General features: G+C 49.0%; 1 protein-coding gene and 1 non-coding gene across 5 annotated transcripts; one reads left to right on the top strand and one right to left on the bottom strand.

Annotated features, from left to right (window-relative positions):
• The first annotated feature begins 1,152 nt into the window (after nt 1–1,152).
• LOC119266166 lies at nt 1,153–1,255 on the top strand. The gene has a single exon (XR_005131897.1). It is a non-coding gene; the product is annotated as a U6 spliceosomal RNA (small nuclear RNA).
• Nucleotides 1,256–2,408: 1,153 nt separating this feature from the next.
• Nucleotides 2,409–7,526, bottom strand: LOC119365450 (uncharacterized membrane protein At1g16860-like). Of its 4 annotated transcripts, none has more exons than XM_037631086.1 (6): nt 7,366–7,526; nt 4,297–5,073; nt 4,056–4,140; nt 3,487–3,642; nt 3,114–3,325; nt 2,409–2,974 (listed from the first exon to the last, which is right to left on the bottom strand). In XM_037631086.1, the coding sequence occupies exons 2-6, from the start codon at nt 4,944–4,946 to the stop codon at nt 2,782–2,784; spliced, it is 1,296 nt and encodes a 431-aa protein (XP_037486983.1). In that variant the 5' UTR covers nt 4,947–5,073; nt 7,366–7,526; the 3' UTR covers nt 2,409–2,781. The 4 variants fall into 4 exon arrangements, with proteins under 4 accessions (XP_037486983.1, XP_037486981.1, XP_037486980.1 ...); XM_037631084.1 differs by adding an exon at nt 6,133–6,220 and having other exon boundaries at nt 4,056–5,073; nt 7,366–7,524; XM_037631083.1 differs by adding an exon at nt 6,143–6,220 and having other exon boundaries at nt 4,056–5,073; nt 7,366–7,524.
• Between the last annotated feature and the right edge of the window lie 14,223 nt (nt 7,527–21,749).

Genomic DNA, 21,749 nt, shown 5'->3' with positions numbered 1-21,749 from the left:
GTCCACCTCGTCCACGGCCGTATTAGCGCCGCCATGGACACGGTCGTAGCGTCATCCTCGTCCAGCTCTATCATGGTCGCCACGCACATCCATCTCTCATCGATCGATCAACAATCATTCACTCATTCTCTGTTTCATTTACTTTTGATGGGTGCACGATGTCCAGCTTCAGATCCCTTTCCGATGTCTGTCAGCACAAGAAGTTCTGGTGTTCCATGATCACTATTCAGAATGCATGAACATTTGAGTATTTGTTGCATCCTGCCCTGCTTGTACGCGTTTGGATTCAGCTGCTTATTTGAGTGTACGAACTCAGTGTTTAATAGGATGTGGGTTGCCCGCTAAACCCGCTTATCCCGCGTAAAAATATGCGGGCATATGCGGGCCTCCCGCTTATACTATGCGGCTGATGTGGGGCGGATGCGGGCCTCCCGCGGAGAGTCCCACTTGCAGCCTGAGCTCTGTTTGTTCAGCTCCTTCCCGTAGGTAGATTTTCACTGAGTTGTTTCATCAAAAACAAAATACTCTCACCCAACTTGTGCATCTGGTTTAACATTACTGCACACACTGGTGATAATTGCCAGCTGAAAGCCCCAAGGATCACTTGAAATTGCCGGCTGCACACGCTGACCTGAACCTTAAAGCAAGCAGTAGGTTCATCAATACACCACCGTTTTGAGCAGCTGCTAGCTCTTCATTACCAGCCAACCAGCCAGCATCCCATCCCAGACTTATTCATTAGAGGTCAAAATGTTGGGGCTAGATTGCTGCCAACAGCTAGAGAATACAACTAATTTCTCAACAACAAAAAAAGAACTAGAGAATACAACTGAACTCAACACAATCTAACTCTGTGGACAAACTCAACACGATGATGTTCATGTTCTGCGTGTGGCACGTACAGTAAGACGGAGAGGAAGAAAAAATAGCACCATGCTCTGTCTCTACCGATTTGGGCCGCGTAAGGAGATGCAGCCCGCGTGAGGTCTACTACGAGGCTGCTTGCCGCTGGGCTTTTAGGCCCACGGACGGCTTACGCGCTCGCGGGAGCGGCCGGGGAGAGCAACACAGCAGTCTAGGATTGTTTAGTCCCACCTCGCCTACAAGAGAGCGTCGCGACCTGTTTATAAGCTCGCTCGCTGCAGCTGGCTCGTCCCTTCGGGGACATCCGATAAAATTGGAACGATACAGAGAAGATTAGCATGGCCCCTGCGCAAGGATGACACGCACAAATCGAGAAATGGTCCAAGTTTTTTTGGGATTTCGCACGCCGGTCCCTGCCTCCTACTTTTTCTCTTACAGGTATGCCCCTGCCCCCTGTCGGTGGCCTCGTCTTCTCTTACAGCAAGGCCCTTCTGTTCCCCTGTGGTTGTTTCAGCTACACCATAGTCCATATCAACTATACAATATTGCAGCTGAGCCCAAGAAATCCTCTGTTTTATGACAAATAGATCCTCTAGTTTTACTTTACCAGGGAGCCCCTTTTCATCTCTACAACCAAGTCTAAAATGGATTATCAGCTAGAGTTTGGCCATATTTTTTCCAAGACACGTGCAGATCGGCTGCCTTCTACATTTCCCAGTACAGTGTGTTTTCACCACCTTATTTTCTGGGTAATTAGGCCCCTAACTAAATCTCAATCTCAACATAAGTAAAGAAACCTGTGCATCCTGTAAATTTCTCTCTCAATGGCATAAACAATGTTCAGACATAGTTTTACACAGAGAAGGTGATGCCTATTATTTTTACTGAATTAGATGTACACGCTACAATGAAGAACAAAAAACCCATAGTCCATATCAACTATACAATATTGCAGCTGAGCCCAAGAAATCCTCTGTTTTATGACAAATAGATCCTCTAGTTTTACTTTACCAGGGAGCCCCTTTTCATCTCTACAACCAAGTCTAAAATGGATTATCAGCTAGAGTTTGGCCATATTTTTTCCAAGACACGTGCAGATCGGCTGCCTTCTACATTTCCCAGTACAGTGTGTTTTCACCACCTTATTTTCTGGGTAATTAGGCCCCTAACTAAATCTCAATCTCAACATAAGTAAAGAAACCTGTGCATCCTGTAAATTTCTCTCTCAATGGCATAAACAATGTTCAGACATAGTTTTACACAGAGAAGGTGATGCCTATTATTTTTACTGAATTAGATGTACACGCTACAATGAAGAACAAAAAACCCATATGCTAATTAAGCAAGTTACAGATTATCAAAGCCAGTGTATTTGACATTTTTAATTACATACAAAACAATGTGGGCACAGAAATGTGGCAGGTAGCATCTTTAACAGCGGTGCAAGAAATATTCAACCTACAAAACATATAAACCCAATTCGACCGAGTCTTCAAACAGCCCAAAAGACATCATGAATGAAATGGACCGCCAACATGGATACATAAAAGTAACAGCAACAATATATTTAGGCTTTAACAGCAATGCAAGAAGTTCATCCTAAATAACACATAAACCCGATTCAACATGTCTTCAAACAGCCCAAAAGCAATCATATTACACAAGTATTGAGAGCTCATAACCGAAAAAACAGGAGCGAAGGAGGACAAAACACATGGAAAAAGGACTATACAGCCAAACACAGATTAACCAGCAGCCATACTCCATCTTTACTAGCCTTAATCACACCTAACATTTGTACATTTTTCTCAGTTCTAATACTCTACCAATCAAACCCAACCCGAGGTCAAAAGATTCGACAGGCCAACGTTCCCTCTTCAACAGCAGCTATTCCACACCACAGCAATCATCAGCTTGCTATACTGGTATCACATCCATGTCTGAAGTATCTTCACATCTCACGACCAGTCCATCAAGGTTCGCTGGAAAGAAACAACTCCCCCACTGGCAACCAGATGAGATGGGCTCTGATGGAGGTACTATCATCAACACGCTCTCATTCTTTTGAACGACACCCATCACGCTCACAGTGCTGCCTTCTTTGATGTATCTGCAGGTACAAGATAAGAGTTGAACACAATTATTCAATTATATCTTTTTGGCGCACATCTTTGGAATAGAGGTAAACATCTCTAGTTATGCAGCAATGCAAGCCTTCTAGGTGGAAAGCAACATGAAGAAAATAATACCCTTCTTTTAGGCGCATTTTCCGACCATCACTTGAGAGATTCCTTTCTCGTAGCCATCTTAGAAATTCAGGAGACAAGTCCTTGTTCTCAGGATTGACGTCAATTACTACCGATTCATCGACATATGGTGTCACCCGTGCACCACTTCCTGTTCTCACCAATGCTCTAAGCCCAGACTGAAAATCTGAAATGTAGAAATCGACCGCATGTTGCTGCAATATTTACAGGTGAAGTGTCAATGTCAGTTCGGAAGAAAGTAATATAACTGCATTAGTACAGTTTTCCAACACATCTTTTTACTGGGGAATAACTCATTGTATCAATTTATTTTAAGCATCGTTTTTCTAGGCACTCATGAAAAAACAAAACTCACCTCTGCTGTCCGTAATCCCCAGGTAAACCGGCGATGCTTGGGGTTTGCAGTTTTTGAATCCCAGCCCCTATACTCATACAGCCTAGTTGAAGTGTACACACATCTTGGAATCCTTTGAAATGAGGACTCCAGGGGGAAATTTCCACACGTAACAACCTGTGTTGTTTGGCATACTGATCATTACTGAATGGTAACTGACAACGGAACAAGTTCTCTTAGAACAAAAAAGAATATGTTGTCAACTTGTAGATTAATGTACACAATCTCCAAAAACTGACAGGGAGTTTATGCTACATGTGGAACTAAGTGACTATAAGAATTCAATTATAACAACCATGCAAATTATACCATGAATAGTAAAACGAAATACAGAAATTTGGTGATATATTGGTATATTATGTGCAGACTTGGACTCTGATAGTACTCAACTATGTTAAGGTTAGTGTCTAGGGATATTAGTGTCTAGGTTATTGCTCAGTAGAACAGGATGAATACTGACATCAAACAGCAATTTATCAGAGTGAAGAAAAGGGCAATAAATCCAACAGGATCAGAAGCATTTTACATACCCCTGTAACCTTCACATACTCTCCATCCTTTGCAGTTCTGAGATCAGTATCAGGACAGCTATTGACAAACCTGAGCACGCCTCTCCTGCCCCGCCAAACATTCCAAGACACAAGTGCAGCAACAGAACCAATCATTGCAACAACAACTATCAGCACAATCGCATTGTTTACAGCAATAAGAATGAAGAGACCTACTGCAAACCCGAACAGCAAGAGTGTGATCACTAGCCAGAATACCCACTTTGAAATGCTTCCCATAACTGAGAAACCATCTTCACTGGTGAGTGTAGTAACAGCCTGGTTGTGAGCAAGCGATGTGGCCCGCGCCTTCATCGATGCAGCAGGATCCAGAGACCCAGATACTTTCCTTCTTGGGGCACCAGACGAATTCAGTGGTCCAGAAGTAACAGGGCCAGATGTGATAAGCCCAGTCGTAGGAAGCATTGGAGGGAGAGGGCCGGAATTCTGGCGAGCCATTGGGGTCACACCTCCAGACTGGGGACCAGATGACCGCTTTACTGGTTCTCCATGCTTATTGAGTGGTCCGGAATTAGATTTTGCTCTTGCTGATCCTCCAGCGCCAGGAACTGAAGATGAAAGAGAACCGGAGTAGTTTGACCGACCGCCAGCATTAGACACAGGTCCAGAGTTGGAGGCAGCACCGCCAAATGAAGGATTTCTCGAAGGCGCATTGCCTAGAGGACCAGATTTTCTAGATCTTTCAGCATGGAGCTCAAACATCTTCCCAAGCTCTCCAGATTTCTTGGTGTCACCACCAGTGTATGGCATCACATTGGATCCAAAGGTCGGGGCCTTCTCCTTAGGTTGCTCAGGTCGGCCAGAAACATAAAGGCCACTGCTCAGCTGATGTGATGGAAATCTAGAACCCATGTTTTTGAACCACCAAAATCAAGTATATTATTCAACCAGCTGAAGTGTAATCAAGCGAAGCTAATTTTAGTCTTGATGTGCACAGCTGTCCTTCTCACATAGTACAACCTACACCTTGAATCAGCTCCTGAAAAAGGACATAATAATATATAAATAGCCGACGCATGTGAAGTACATTTTGCCAATATGTGACCAAGAGATAATCACTTTAGAACAAATAGCATGCAGATAAAGAAAAAATTGATGTTAGTAAGAACCACAATAATACTGATCATCCACGGGATTTTAAATGAACAGCTTTTACATCAGAGTGGGTTGACTATAGCAAAACATGAGCTAATTAGAAAATTGATGCATGGGACAAAACAACACAAATATATAGAATAAGAACCAACTCTTCAGAGAAAATTTAGCGCGTCATACATTTGTGTTTCCACTTTGAAGTTTATTCAGACGACTTAACAAGCAAACACCTTATGCTAAGCATATTTACTAATTTGTCAGACTTTTTTTTGTCTGACACTGGTGTAAAAACTTGCACGTCATGAAAAGACAATGCAATCAAGCAGTTCCTTCATGTACGGCTCAAAGGGAGAGGGCACCAGTGACAGGAGCAATGGCATGGTGCGGCAGGCTATGAGGGTTAGGTGAGGGATGAGTGGCGGCGATGGAGCGGTGAGGGGCAGGCACTAAGGGTCCAAAGCGAGGTGAAGAATGCTGCGGAATTGATTGGGGGAGAAAGAATGGCTTGGGTTAATTTTAGGAGAGCGGAAATTTCACTTTCCAGACGCACGCCAATTATTGGCCAGCTTGCTTCTCAGCTATCACACACATGCATATGGTTTAGCTGGCATTTATGTATGTCTTGCAATGATAGATGCCAGTGATGCTACAGATTTTACCTGGCACTTACCAAAAATGGCTTTGTTTCATTACTGTGTGGGCACATTATATGTGTACGCTGGTACATACGAAATGCCTTAAGATTTTCAGATATTTATAAGTGCAGCATATAAGTGTATGATGGCAGATTTCATGCTTTCCTATTAAGTGCCCCTAATAATAGGCTAGTATGAGTGACTGTTATAACGATGACTCAAATCTTTTTCTATCATAATCATTGGCAACACCATTCTAGGACACAAGTTACTGAAAAAAAACGTTCAATATAGCAGAGGTAGCTAACCAAAACATACGTGAAGCGAAGGACTCAGCCGTAGTAGATCTACTTCAAGATTCAGATATAACCCTATAACAAGTTTCAGACATAGAACCTGATATGACAAGTCAAGTTGGAATCAGATAATATAGCATTCCCCCCAAATGAAGCTATAGACAAACTCTGGAAACATGCAGGATTCATGGAGACGTCTCCCCTGAAATAACTAAGCACGCCGAAATGTATGCAGAAAAAAGAAACTGGTAAATTTTGAGAGTTATGATAACATCATCGGCAAGAAACGTGTGTCCCACCCCCTAACACGGTTGAAATATGACTTCCAGTGTGCAGTGAAGTTGCCAAGGACAACATCAGATCTCAGATATAGCTTGAAGTTCATTCAAAAAAGAGATATAGCTTGAAGCTTGAGCAAAGGACTCCCAGTGATAACAACAAACATAGTTATTTGGAGCAACCAGGATGGTAAATATTGACACCATTCTACTCGTGCAGTGAGTAATCGATTTGCATGACATCTACTAGATCCTAGCCAACCAGGCCTGCATACGAACAAAGTAACGCTGGAAAATAAATCGCAGCATGGCAGCAAAGTTCACTGGGGCAATGCCCGTTTCAGATCGATGAACTTAGTCACCCGCAAAAAGAGAAAAAGATGGATGAACTAGTGCCAGATCTAGGCATCTTTCTGAAAAAACAAGAAGGCAAAATACCCCTTTTATAAAATTTCAGAAATTACGACTAGAAATAGCATTCCGCCAAGAAATGGTAGGTGAGAAATGATTCCTCGACCACAAGACAAATATGTTCCAGTAATTCCCCAAAACTCCGAATAAAAAAAGTCCGTAAATACATATAGCGACTAGAAAGCCCAATCCCTGCCCGCATCTCACAGGTCGAAGCCCCGGGAAAGACGAATCTGTGGAAATCCCGCCGGAATCTGGCTCCACCGACACAAGGAAACAGCGAGGCACCGCATTAGCGACGCTGGCGGTCCCCAAGAATCGCGGCAAGGAGCACCACAACCACCACCTTTCGTGGCAAAAAGGACGTTCGTTTCCCGCAACCACCCCTCCCCTCCTCCCGGAACGACGGAGCAGATTCGTCTAAGCAAGGAAAAAAATCTCGGAACTCGCCCGAACCAAGAAGCACGGGGGAGAGACGGCAATGGCGCGCTTAGGGGCCAAGAACCCGCAGAAACGGCAGTGGTTTCCGGTGGAGGCGTGGGAAATCTCTGCATACCTCGAGGGGACGGCGGACATCTTCTCTTGGGAGGGAGGAAATCAGCGAGGGAGGGGGGAGTGAGCTCCGTTCGCCTGCCTGCTGCGCCGACGGAATGGGGGGAGTGGGTGGGGAGGGGAGGGGAGGGGAGCGCGCACAGCACAAATGGAGCAGACGGGGGACAGAGAGTAGGAAGGGGGAGAGAGAATAAGCGGGGAGGCGGAGAGGGGAGGGAGAGAGAGAAAATAATGCAGCGCGAGGGGGGTGGGGGATGGTGGGAGCGCGTACGACGCCTTTCAGCTCCTCTCCCTCTCCCTCTCCCTCTCTCTCTCTCTCTCTGCGGTGTGCTGTCTGTCTGTTACTCCCACGACGAACGACTCTCTCTCCTCCCCCGTGATGCAGCTCCTCGCTACTACTGTAGCTGCTGAGCAAATTGACCATAATGCCCCTGGATTGTTCTTTTTTCTAAAACTTTTTTTTTTGCATGTGAGTAGTACATTTTTGTCTTGGCGAATTCGAAAGAGTTACTGGCTGGCAGTGGCAGTAGTAGTAGTACTAAGTAGGAGGAGTAATTTCTAATTAATTACTTGGGGTAAATGCCAATTGGTTGGGTGGCGCTACCAGTCGGGGAGATGATTGCGACGGTGCGCTGCGTTTTCCTCCTTCTTTCCGTTAACAGCGCGCGATTAATTGTTGCGTCGGTGCGGGATGCAAATCCTCCTCTTTCTTTTCTTCGGGGGTGCTGATGATCTACTGCTCCGTCCCGTTCGACCTCTGTCCAGCAGTGTTGCTCCTTTCGGAAATAACCAATTTGGATGCGTAAGCAGAAGAAATCGCTCGAGTGGCTCTGTGAGCCTGAGAGCAACAGCCATGAATGAATATATCAAAGTGCGCCATTGGAGTGGTACTAGCGGTCGTAATTAACGGCCCTGTTAGTGTTAGCTTAATGATCGCTTGCAAGCAACCATCATGATCGTGGTGATGGTGGTATGGTACATGATCGCTCGCGCCAGCCAACTAATCGCTCTGCTCTGCTCTGATCTGGTGTGCGCGTTTGAGTGGATTGCACTGAAAGTCTCCTCCCTCCCCGTCTCTCCGGCCGGGCCGGCCGGACACGACACAGCGCAGGTATCGCAGAACCCACGACATGCCGGTAGGTGCGCACGAGGCGGAGGCGGAGGCGATCGACGGGCACACGCACACGCCATGTCTCGGCTCCGTCGCTCCGTCCGAGGCGCGTGTGTGTGGTGCCAACGGGCCGGACGACGGGTGCATCCAAAATCATGGAGGAACGAGGATTATGTTATGCGCGTGTGGTGCGTGCTGGTAGATTACCAACGGTCGGCTCGGGCTCTGCTCTGCTCTGCTCTTGGCGACCCCCAACCACAGCCCACCCTACACGTGATGCTCGCATACGGTTCACGCCCTACGGACCTGCACGGGCACCGCCGGGCCCGACCGACGTTCGTGCAGCACAGCGCGCGGTTGCACGGCGCTACAGTGCGTGCCTCGTCTCCTCTCTGCGACCCCCAGTCTGTGTCTGTGGCACATGGCCAAAGGGTATGTATTGTACGTGTGGCACTAGCTAAAAATACGGACACTCGTCTAGGGGTTGGCCAATTAAAGATCGGTATTGTACGTATCTCCTTTCTAGATACCTTGCTGAATATGCAATGTAGTGTCTAATGACGTCTCCCTGCAATGTACTAGTATGGAAGTAGCAACTAATCCGTTGACTGAATTTTGTTTTTTGCGTGAGCCAAACTCTTCTTAACCATTTATTTATTATTTAAAATGAAATTAACAAACAGAAGTTCGGTTGAAACAAAATGAGTGACCCAAATTCCCTGTGAGTCGATTTCCTTCAAAACAACCAATTCGGCCTTCCCTCAACAAGAGGGTGAAGCCCACCGAAAAGAAGATGGACTGGAAAAAAAAACACCCGTTAACCCGCTAACATGAGCGCAAAAGTCACCTGGTCCCGACCACCGCACATCAAGATCTGGAGATTATCCCCAAGGGAAATACTGATTCTCAATTCTAAATCGCCCACCAAATTCACAAAAGCTATACTAGGGTTGATTGTAAATCAGTGCATGGATCTTACTAGAGAAGACCAAATTCACAAAAGTTCTACTAGGGTTGATTGAATTAGATGCACCCCTATACCCTTCATGAAGATGAAAATCAAAACAAAACAAAAAGTTATTCAAGAGAGAAATGAATCAGAGGAAACCCTTTTACCTTCCTAAAGATAAAAACAAAATCACAAGCAAAATGGACAAGAGATTTACTAGAGATGAATGAATTAGAGGCACCCCTACTACCCTCCCCGAAGATAATAACAAAATCACAAGCAAAATGGACAAAGATTTACTAGAGATGAATGAATTGGAGGCACCCCTACTACCCTTCCCAAAGATAAAAACAAAATCACAAACAAATTTGACAGATTTTTTACTATATATCGATCCTTTCACTTTGATATCGTCATAATTATTTGATTTTCTATCAATTGGCCAACAGTAATTTATTTACGCACCATATGCTATTTTCTCGAGAGAAGCCTCTAGTGAACACTATGCCCCCGAGTATATTTTCTATCATATAAAAATCAAAAATACCTTGCTGCAATTTTTTTAATTTTTTTTATTTTGTATTTTAGTTAAGTCTATTTATCAAATCTCATATAATTTAATCTATCTCAATACCATTGAGGGATTGACAACCCCTTTACGCGTTGGGTTGCAAATATTTGTTATTTGTGTGCAGGTGCCGTTTACATAGTGTTGCTTGATTCTCCTATTGGATTGATAACCTTGATTTCGTAACTGAGGAAAATACTTACCTTTGTTGTGTTGCATCATCCCTTCCTCTTCGGGGAAATACCAACGTAGATAGAAGCAATCAGGAAGAAATTTTGGCGCCATTGCCGGGGAGATATCATCAACATCTATCAAGTGCCTACGCATAAACTTTCATCTCCTTGCAATTTACTTTATTTGACATTTGTCTCGTTTTCATCTTCCCCATGTCTAAACAATTTTTACAGAAATAGAAAAATATTTTTCGTTTGCCTTTTTCTTGTTTGCCTCTTTGAACCTATCATCATGAGTGATTTTGGTATGGCAGAAATGGATGATGGTAGAACTCCTAAAATTGGACGTTCTACTAATCTGGATGCTAAAACTTTTGTTTTGGGACAAGGAAATGTTATAGGAAAAGGTGCCATCCAAGAAATTTTTAATTGTGTTGGAACTTTGACTTGTGATGATACTCCTATACTCAAAAGAACTAAAACTTATGCAGAATCTATTTCAACACTTGTTCTTAAACTTGAGAAAAGATTTATCCGTACTCATCCTACCTTGCAAAGGTTGTTTTATGACCTACTCCCTCCGTTCGGAAATACTTGTCATCAAAATGGATAAAAGGGGATGTATCTAGACGTATTTTAGTTTGAGATACATCTCTTTTTGTCCATTTTGATGACAAGTATTTTCGGACGGAGGGAGTACCTATTATAAAGGATCCTAGAGCTAAGAAAATAGCTACCCTTGTCCTTTTTTTGAGAAAAATCATAATACCATTAAACAGATGTCATATTACAACACGAGATCATGAAAACCATGATAGAAAAGGAGAGAGGACACATGTCTAGAAATAATTGCAAAAAAACTCCATTGAAGTAGATTTCTGCAACAGCCATCGTTGCCACTTGCCATCTTCGGAGACGAAGAAACACCATCGCCCATAAAGGCTTTGTGAGCCCAAGAAAGGGCCTGCCGCCGGCAAGGACATTGTCGCTGTGGCACATCGATCGAGGATCATTCCCGTGCTCCTTGAAACCCAGATCCGTTGCATGTCGTCGATGTCGTCGAGGCAAAATACCAGAACTGCCACCCACAAGCCTCCAACCTTGTTCTTGGACCTTCATCTTCTCCCAAATAAAGACGACACCACACGAGATGTGATCCGTCATAGAAACAACAAACACCACCAGATCCATCGCATCAAGGAGATGATGGAATAAGGTTCCCACAGATCCCTCGACTTCACCACTAAGGACGTCATTGAGATGGGGCTGAGATCTGAGATATTTTTTTTCGAACGTCGGCGTCACCGCCATCCAGCCGCCGCCATGGAACATAGTAAACCTAACCCTAACTAGAGCCGAGCGTAGAACCGGGGTTCCCCCACCCATCCGTCGTCGAAACAGCGACCGGAGGGCAAGAGAACCCACTGCCTCGTCGGCAGAGCGCGGGAGGACTGTCGTGGTACTAAGTTTGACAGTAAGAATAGGGGGTATGCATGAGGAGGCGAGGCCCTAGCTATGGCGAGGTTGTACACACGAGTTTACGAGTTCAGGCCCCTCTCGGAGGAGGTAAAAGCCCTACGTCTCGGTGCCCTGAGGCGGTCGACTGGAATATAGGTGTGTGTTACAAGGGGTGCGAACCCTTGCCCTAGAGGAGGGGGGTGGCTTATATAGAGTACACCAGGACCCCAGCCGTCCTCCATTACAGGGGTCCAATGTACATTAAGATAGGGTGTTACTGATAACGCCAGCTATAAAGGGTCATCAATGATATTTAAGACTATGGAGTGAACGCCTGACTGTTGCCATACTGAGTGACTCTAGGTCTTCTATACTCCGAGTGGTTCCCTGTATGGTCGAATGACTCCATCCAGGTCGAGTGAAATTGGGGATATCCGAGTGAGGTGACTGGTCGAGTGGATTGCACTCAATGGCTTCAGTTGATACTTCCTGTTGTGCTTTGAATGTCCTTGCTTCTAGGGTAGTGACCTTGGGTAGGGCGTATAGGTCAGGTCTATGACCCTACCCTAGGTCTATGGCATCGTCATTAGCCCCCAAATGGATTGAGGTCCGAGTGGAAAGAAAGTTGAAGTTGGCCCTGTCTTGACTCTTGTGCTTCACAAGCATTCACACTGGATTCGAGGTCCATGCTGAAACTTCGGCTTCATTTCAGTCGCCTTGATCGATTCAGAGGTTGTCGAGTGAACTTATGATGGCACTCTTCGAGTGTTGCTATGACGTGAAATCTTCGGCGCGATTGGTTACTATGGCTCCCGGATCTCACGGGATTTGAAAATTTGGGGAAGCACGCGAGGTGGAGCATGCCGCAGTAAACGGGACGGATAGATAGGGGCGCCTCGATTTTCGCGCCACCTTTTTCGCCACGTATCCGGCACGCGAATGTTGCCGGATTTGACAGGATCGCTCGGGCCCACGCGTCAGCCACTCGGAAGCAGGCCCTTAAAAGGCATCGAGGCCGATGCATCTGCACTGTGCTCTCCCATTCTCCTTCTTCTTCCTATGCTTCTCCACCGCATCCTCTTTCGCCTTTGATGCCGCCGCTCCTCCAGTGCGCAGCCCGCCACCATGGTGAAGGACAAGACGGCGGCGCTGGAGCGCGCGAAAAAGGCGACAGCGAAGGGCAAGAAGATGAATCGGGGGTTGTCGTCGAGGTCCGGGCTGCCGCTGGGTTGGATTCAGGGAGACTGGGTCCGTTCTACGCTCCGGCCAGAGGATCTCATAGATCTGGCCACCACGGGCTTGATCATTGTCTTCGAGGCTGTCGGGGATGAGATAGAGCCTCAGCCGCGGGCAGGTGAGTGTGTCCTTCTCGCTACCCACGTCGACCGTGGTTTCTCCCTTCCCCCACACCCTTTCTTCCGGGGCTTTCTGAACTTTTTCGGTGCTCAGCTTCACCACTTCTCTCCCAATACCATCACATATCTTGCTGCGTTCGTGTCTATGTGCGAAAACTTCTTGGGTTGTCGACCGCACTAGGGTCTCTTCAAACACATTTTCACAGTCCGTTCCCAAACCGTGAAGAAGGCAAATCCGAATGACGAGAGGACGCACGTGATCCAGATGTGTGGGGGTTTAGGAATTCAGATGAGGAAGAGGAGCACTTTTCCTCCTATGACACTTCCCGAATCGGTTAGGGGCTGGCAGTCGACCTAGTTCTACTGCCAGGACATTGCAACCCCAGGTCAGTCGACCGATCTTCCTTCCTTTTCCCTAGATCGAGTCCAGCAATTCTTCAGTGATTGTGACCGCATGAGAGAAAGTAGAGATGGACATGTTGGTCGAGAGGGTAGTTCAGTTGGTCCGTCAGGGTGTAACTGTCATGGATTTGTTGGAGGTGTTTCTCAGTCGACGCATCCAACCGCTCCAAGCCCGCGACCACTCGATGTGGATGTACTTGGGCTCCAATGACAGCGCTCGGGTCCACCCAGAGGAGGTTTCCGATGAGACGGTGCATCTGTGGCTGAGGAGCATTACCGGAAACAAAGATAACCCCAGGGGGCCAGGAGAGTCGATCCATTCGACGTTGATAATCAGCCGGACAAGGTCTAACCCTTGCTACCGAGTGTACTTCAATCTGTCTTGCAACTGTTTCTGAATCCGACTAATGTTTGATTAACTTCTTGCCTTGCAGGTTTATACTAAGATGTATTCAATGTCAAACGGGGAACAAGCCCAGGAGCAAGTCCGGGAGGGAGCGGGCAGCGCAGAAGAGAGTGCTGACTGGCAATCTCCTGACGATGAAGATGAGGAAGAGAATGATGAGTCAGATGACGAAGAAGAGGAGGTCGACTCATCACCTCGCACAGAGCATCGATCCAAGCAGTTCCATGATCCAGCGGGCAGGCTTAACAAAATTGTGGCTCTGAGTACGCAAGTGCATAAGCGCACTCGGACTTCGACTCCGCAGCCGTCAAAGAAGGTCACCAGGCAGCCCAAGGTTGCCCCCTCAAAGTCTCGGAAGACCTTGCCCAAGATCAAGATGGGCATTCCTGTTGCTTCTGCGTGAGTGTTCTGTCTTTCTGTGTGTTTCCTACTAACTCATACTATCAGATTTCGGGTTCCGGCAAAAACCCTTGAGGTTCGAACACTAAGGTGCGCACGAAGATTTCCTCCTACCGAATCTCGCCTCTCAGCCTCGCCGTAGTCTCTAATCTTAGCTCGATCAACTCACAACACAAGAGACATGAGATTTATACTAGTGCAGGCCACCATTGTGGTGTAATACCCTACTCCAGTGTGGTGGTGGTGGATTGCCTCTTGGGCTGATGATGAACAATACAAGGGAAGAACAGCCTCCTGAGGTGAGGTGTTCTTGTGCTTAGTGGGTGGTTCAGCTCAAGGCGATATTTTGATCCCCTACTATGGTGGTGGCTAGCCCTATTTATAGAGGCCCTGGCCCTCTCCCCAAATATTGAGTGGGAAGGGATCCAACAACGGCCAATTTGAAAGGGGACAGCTAGTACAAGTTATCCTGACTAAAGGTGGTCTTCGCCTCTCAAAGGCGCTGGTGGCGACGCCGTCTTGGGCTCCATGATGACCTCCGCCTTGCCATCCTGCTGGTCTTGGTCCTGTTGCACCGATATGGAAACCTTTGCCTGATGCCTCTGTACTCCGCGTCTGCGCTTGCCCCCTTAGCACCAAAGGGGAAACGAGGACACTGCGCACGCTGGCGCCTGCCTGGCCTTGGTCGTCATGGCTTGCATCACGGGAACCTCGCGCGGTACCCCTTGCCTTGATATCTCCGCCTCCTGGCGAGCCTGCCTGGTGAGGCCACCCCTGAGGAGGTCTTGGTCGTCCGCCCCGCGAGTCTTGGCCCCTCGCGAGGGTCTTGAGCATTGGTTGACGAAGACGGGCCGCACTGGGCCGCTGGTGGAGCCACGCCGTGGGCCGCAGGCAGGCAAGTCTGGGGACCCCCATTTCCAGAACACCGACATTATCCCCCGGGCCCAAGGCGCGCTCGGACTTGGCTTAGCGGTGAAGCCAAAGGGCAAGTGCGGAGCGCCACGGCGCCCCACAACCTGTGGCCTTGGTCGACGCGTGGTGACTGATTGGACGTAGGCGTCTTTGCTTCCCCACGCTACCTCGGCAACTGCCCGACTGGACGAGTCCCTGCTACATGAAAAAAAGGGTCATCATTACCTGCGATCATGGAGGTTGACGGTTGGCCTCCCTTGGGCTATAAATGAGGAGGGGTGAGAGCCCTCGTCGCCCGTCTCTTCCTGCTCCGCCTGCTTCTTCTCCCCTGCTCCACCTCCGGTCTTGCCACTGATGGCGCTGATCCGCCGATTCTCGACCGAAGAGAAGGGGAAGGCCTCCCGCGGCGGACCCAATCCGCTCCCGCCGAAGAAGAGGCCGGTCCACCGTCGTGGCAAGGTCCTAAGGCTGGAGATGATGAGGCCTTGGTGCGAGCGGCCACCTCCTGGGTACCCGCTACCCCAGTGCGCCCAAGCCGAGGGCTCCGGAGAAAGGGGCAGCGAGCTGCGCCGCTCACACCGCGGCCACGACCGGCGTGCTGTGGTGGCGCACGATGTCGCCCCTTGTGTCCACGCCGCGGACACCTCTCGCGAGCTCGTGCTGCAGGCGGCGATGCCTCCGAGCACCTGGATCCGCTTCCCTTCGTTCTTCTCCACTGAGATGCCACCGAGGGGGCCTCTCGAGCTTTGGCTGCAGCACTCCAATTGTGGCGCCCCAGCAACCGGAGCGGAGGTTGAAGTCGTTACCCCGGGCAAGATCTTCATGACCCGGGGCTAGGGCGAGGACGCCTGGGTCTGCCGAATGGGGGGTGCCCTCGTGATCCACTTTGAATATGATGGCACCTGCATGTTGTTCTTCAAGGTCTTCGACATGGAAGGCCGCCGCTTGGAGTGCTGTCCCGGAGGGGGCAGTCGGGATATCGACGCGGCAAGGGTTGGGCCCGTTGTCCGCTCCCGAACTCTTCCGGCAGCAGCGGCAGTAACTCTCCCGAACTCCTCGAAACTCTGGAGACGAGCGACGACAACTGTGCACCCCCAAGCTCCCGCCGAGCCCGGAGCAAGGCGGCGGCATCGGGCCGTCGCCGCTGCTGATCTGGATGGGGTTGGCGCTGGTCCCTCATGGCCCACTGTTGATGATGGCATCGGCCACGAAGGCGCGCGTAGTTAGGGCTCCTCAAAGTTCTTGTCTTTCGTTCCCTGCGAGTAATCAAGTAGCACCCCGTGGGGGCGTGTAAAGGGTATGTGATGTATTTCATTGATGTTATCCTTATTATGAAATCGTGCGAGTGCTTGTCCTGTCTCGGCTTGGTTCCCCCTTCCTAACCTCATGACAACTTGGTGCTCTACGCTGACAGGTCCCGGTCCCCAGGCAGGCTGCAGCCGTCGCTGGTATGCCAGGTCGCGATGCCGTGGTCAAGGCCAGGAGGTGAGCGGCCTGAGGTCCAGTAAGAGCCCTTGAGGCCGATGCTCAGGAGGTCCCCTTTAGCCCGCAAGCAGTCATCAAGAGGTAAGAAAGGAAGGCAACATTGTCGTCACAGGGCCGCATCAAGTAAGAATTTCGCATTGTGACGATTAGTTGTTCGAAGCGCGAAACTTATCTCGATAATCAAGAGTCGTTCCCTTGCGTTGCGCCAGACTTGAGCGCCGGCAGCCGTGGTGCAGCTAGGTTAGGCCCGTGCGAGCCTCCCCTTCTTCCCTGCATTCTCCTTCATGCTATACATCCTCAGGTCCCGACCCTCGAGTGAGCTCAGCCGCCACTGGTATGCCAGGTCGCGATGCCGTGGTCAAGGCCAGGGGGTGAGGGCTGGAGAGCCAGTAAGAGATCCTGAGTCGCAATGCTCAGGAGCCCCCCTTTTAACGTGCAAGCGGATCGTACGGGAAGGAGAGGGGGCTCGTGGTGCCGCCCACTGTAGACCTCATGAGGTTCCTGCAAATCAGCATGAGAAAGGCACGAGTTGCCACTATGATTGTCGGCCGACCATTGGTTGCTTCGAAAGAAGGGTGAGGTCACTGAGGGCTTGGTGAGGTGACGCACGTGAGGCATGCCGCAGGCCAGAGCTCGACCGCTCAGATTTGTCGATGTTGCAGGGGCAGACTCGTGCGCAAACGCAGCGCCCGCGTGGGCGACTCCTGTGGTAGATGGCAATCGAGCAGATGATAATCACAGGTAGATCAGGCATGAAAGGTAACCGGCTTAGGTAAATGCAGAACGGATACATGTCACTGGGTCAGAGGTGGCAGTCCAGCGCCCTGTGGGCAGTGGTTCCTGTTCTTCTCTCGCATCGTCGTCTATATTGTCGATGTCTTTGGAATCAAAGTTAAGCACGTCGGTCAAGTCATCGACTGTGGCTATTAAGTGGGTGGTGGGTGGGTAACGAATTTCTTCGTCGCCAGCTTCCCACTCGAGCCGGACATAGTTCGGCCAGGAGTCTCCTGACAGAGAGAGAGACCTCAATGAATCTAGCATGTATCCGAAGGGTGAGTGCTGAAAGATATCCGCGGCGGCGAACTCCATAACTGGAGCCCAGTTAGATTCGATGGGCACGGATGCGCGCGGTCCGGAACATGTGGCCGGAGACAAGTCTGAGGGTCCGAAAATACAGATTTCCTTAGGAGAGGAGTTTGTGTTCGGCTCCAAAGCCGATGAGTGTGCGGCCTTCGGGGTGGGGTCCATCCACCCTCCTCGGACGGCACGACCTGCTCTGGAACAAAGTCCGGAGCTGTAGCATGTGTGATGTTCCGAATACTGTCCGACTTCAGATCTAGGTCATGCACGTTATGATCGTTCGACGCTCCTGACACGGGCCCGAATCCGTCGAAGATCAAGTCTCCACGGATGTCGGCAGTGTAGTTTAGGTTTCCAAACCTGACCTGATGGCCAGGGGCGTAGCTATCGATCTGCTCCAGATGGCCAAGCAAGTAGGCCCGCTGTGCGAAGCCGCCAAACACGAAGATCTGTCCGGGGAGAAAAGTCTCGCCCAGGACGGCGTGGTTGAAGGTTGGAGAAGCCATCTAGCCTTACAACAACGACACAGAGGAACTCTCAATGAAAGCACCAATGTCGGTGTCAAAACCGGCGGATCTCGGGTAGGGGGTCCCGAACTGTTCGTCTAAGGCTAATGGTAACAGGAGGCTGGGGACACGATGTTTACCCAGGTTTGGGCCCTCTTGATGGAGGTAATACCCTACTTCTTGCTTGATTGATCTTGATGATATGGGTATTACAAGAGTTGATCTACCACGAGATCAGAGAGGCTAAACCCTAGAAGCTAGCCTATGGTATGATTGTTGTTGGTTGTGTCCTATGGACTAAACCCTCCGGTTTATATAGACACCAGAGGGGGCTAGGGTTACACAGGGTCGGTTTACAGAGAAGGAGATCTACATCCGAATCGCCAAGCTTGCCTTCCACGCCAAGGAGAGTCCCATCCGGACACAGGACGAAGTCTTCTATCTTGTATCTTCATAGTCCAACAGTCGGTCAAAGTATATAGTCCGGCTGTCCGGATACCCCCTTATCCAGGACTCCCTCAGGCGATGCGCCATATTTTGGCTCCACCCACTTGATATATAGACCCCTCCTGATTGTGAGGGACGAGGCAGAATAGCCTCTTCCATAACTTGAAATGAGCTTCGCAGCCCAGGAATAGCTCGCAGAAGGCAACATACCCTGCGATGTGCAGTATGGAGGCAGGAGTGAAGCTATGCAGCTGGAGACTGTAGAACTCTAGGAGCCCGCGAGGAATGGGTGGATTGGAAACCCAAGCCCTCTCAGCAAATTTGGGACAAGGCATATCCGCTCCCCTCTAGATGGGTTCGAAAAGTTCTCCACTTGCTCCCCGCCGTTATAGGTGGCTAGTCCGGCTCGGACGGGGACCATATATGCAGGTGGAAGGAACCCTTGGGTCTGCAACTCTACTAGACGGCTATGGGCGACGGATCACTTTTTCTAGTTACCTGGTGCAGAATTACGGGAGCAAGAAGAGGAGCTGCGACGACCGGCCATGGTGGAATGGATTTTTTTGGATGCGCTTTGTTGAATGCTTGCTTGGGGAGAAGATGGTAAGATTTGGATCTGAGGATCCCCGTCTCTTCAAATAGATGGCTCGCTCACAGGGTCAGGGTGGCAAATGTAAAAATGCCCCGGCTCCTCATATTTTCTCGACACGTGGAGATGGCCATTATTAAAGCACAGAGGCCGAGGAGTACAACATTAATGGGAGGTCAGACACTGTTCTCTATGATAGGTACTCTAGATTTGGAGAAGAACCCGCCTTGCAATGCCAAAGACAATCTGCGCGCCGGACTCATCGTCATTGAAGCCTGGTTCGGGGGCTACTGAGGGAGTCCAGGATAAGGGGGTACTTGGACAGCCGGACTATATACTTTGGCCGGACTATTGGACTATGAAGATACAAGATTGAAGACTTTGTCCCATGTCCGGATGGGACTCTCCTTTGCGTGGAAGGCAAGCTTGGCGATTTGGATGTTAGATCTCCTTCTCTATAACCAACTCTGTGTAACCCTAGCCCCCTCCGGTGTCTATATAAACCTGAGGGTTTAGTCCGTAGGACAACAACAACCATAATCATAGGCTAGCTTCTAGGGTTTAGCCTCTATGATCTCGTGGTAGATCAACTCTTGTAATACTCATATCATCAAGATCAATCAAGCAGGAAGTAGGGTATTACCTCCATCGAGAGGGCCCAAACCTGGGTAAAACATCGTGTCCCCAGTCTCCTGTTACCATTAGCCTTAGACGCACAGTTCGGGACCCCCTACCCGAGATCCGCCAGTTTTGTCACCGACAGCGGCCATAAGGCTTCCTCTCGGCATCGTATCTCTGCCTTTGCTGGGGACATAGGGGCATGATCCAGTGCACAAGGCGAAACTGCAAGACATGGTCACGACCGACGAGGCGCTCGGGGCCGGGGAGGACGCGATGGTGTCCCAGCCACCCCTCCCTCAGCCGCTTCAACCCTATGGGAGGGCCATGTTGCAGATACGATGTTGGAGTTCCTTGATTGGCTGCGCGAGCCCCCGTGCAGCCATCTTCGGCTTCCCACTCCTTTTGCAAGGGTGATGGAGGTTGAACAGTCGCAAGGGTTGAAGTTGCACATAAGAGGTTGATGTAATGGCAACATGCGGGTGGACATTGAGTTCCCCGCACCTCATGTTATGCTTCTTCGGCGCAGCTGGAAAACCTTCGCACATGCCCATAGCTTGGTGCAGGGGCACATCCTCCATTTCAAGTTAATGGAGGATGATCTGCTCTCCATCAAGGTCTTCAGATGCTTGGGTGCTTGTTTAGGATGCTGCGTAGAGAGCTCGACTGATGATGAAAGTTCCTCCTCGAGCGATAGCAACGAGGAGGACACTGGTGGGGAGGACGATGACATCGAGCCCCCGGTTGTCAAGCGTGAAGGTGACGACACGGAACCTAGCTGAACACCGGTCGCACCATCATCGTCAGCCAGGTGCCGGCAGCAACATGATCTGCACCTAGTCTCCTCCCCGACAGAGTGATTTGTTGGGACGTTGGGCGTAGGAGTGTTCGCCTTCTCCAGCTGGACCCTGGCAAGCTTCCTCATGGACTCTGGCTTCGTCTTCCCTGCCGGTGTCCCTCATGCCATGTTCCTCTGGTCCTAGCAATGGTGACCAGGGCATCGCTGGTTGCTCCTTCCGTCCTTTCAGCTTTGTCCTCGCCCTCCCAATCTTGTCAGGCTGCATCCCGCAAGCCTTGACATGGTCAGGCTGGGCTTCTGCCCAGGCGCTTCTTTTGCCCTCTTTCTGCCTTGATGCAACTCCTAGGAGGAGAGGGATAAGAAAGGCATTACAGGGAACTTAATTATATTTTTCCAAATTAAAAGATGTAGGCATTTGCCAAGCTTTAGCTTAGATTATGTAATCTTCCATCTATGTTTGCACTTTGTATGATCTGTACTTATTCTGCATAAAATGGAAAAGAATGTTTGCTAGGCATTAGTGCACGTGTCTTTTAACACACTAAGGAAAAAGTCCCTTAGTACTGTCAGGTAAGCAAAAGTTCTCTGATGTCTACTACACAACCTTCTTCTTGTAGACGTTGTTGGGCCTGCAAGTGCACAGGTTTGTAGGACAGTAGCAAATTTCCCTCAAGTGGATGACCTAAGGTTTATCAATCCGTAGGAGGCGTAGGATGAAGATGGTCTCTCTCAAACAACCCTGCAACCAAATAACAAAGAGTCTCTTGTGTCCCCAACACACCCAATACAATGGTAAATTGTATAGGTGCACTAGTTCGGCGAAGAGATGAAGATACAAGTGCAAAATAGATAGTAGATAAAGGTTTTTGTAATCTGAAATAATAAAAACAGCAAGGTAGCGAGCGATAAAAGTGAGCATAAACGGTATTGCAATGATAGGAACCAAGGCCTAGGGTCCATACTTTCACTAGTGCAAGTTCTCTCAACAATAATAACATAGATAGATCATATAACAAGCCCTCAACATGCAACAAAGAGTCACTCTAAAGCCACTAATAGCGGAGAACAAACGTAGAGATTATGGTAGGGTACGAAACCACCTCAAAGTTATTCTTTCGGATCAACCTATAA

The sequence above is a fragment of the Triticum dicoccoides genome, chromosome 2B (genome assembly GCF_002162155.2).
Source record: "Triticum dicoccoides isolate Atlit2015 ecotype Zavitan chromosome 2B, WEW_v2.0, whole genome shotgun sequence".
NCBI classification, from domain to species: domain Eukaryota; kingdom Viridiplantae; phylum Streptophyta; class Magnoliopsida; order Poales; family Poaceae; genus Triticum; species Triticum dicoccoides.
Note: the sequence above shows the minus strand (reverse complement) of the source record. Positions and strands in the feature narration are given on the sequence as shown.

What these genes read in the sequence shown, in the direction of transcription:
- LOC119365450 (XM_037631082.1), bottom strand. Translation starts at nt 4,946, where the DNA reads ATGGGTTCTAGATTTCCATCACATCAGCTGAGCAGTGGCCTTTATGTT. An exon ending in AGTATGTGAAGGTTACAGGG is followed by an intron (nt 3,643 to 4,055) that starts GTATGTAAAATG and finishes CAAACAACACAG; the next exon opens with GTTGTTACGTGTGGAAATTT. An exon ending in AAAATGCGCCTAAAAGAAGG is followed by an intron (nt 2,975 to 3,113) that starts GTATTATTTTCT and finishes TTGTACCTGCAG; the next exon opens with ATACATCAAAGAAGGCAGCA.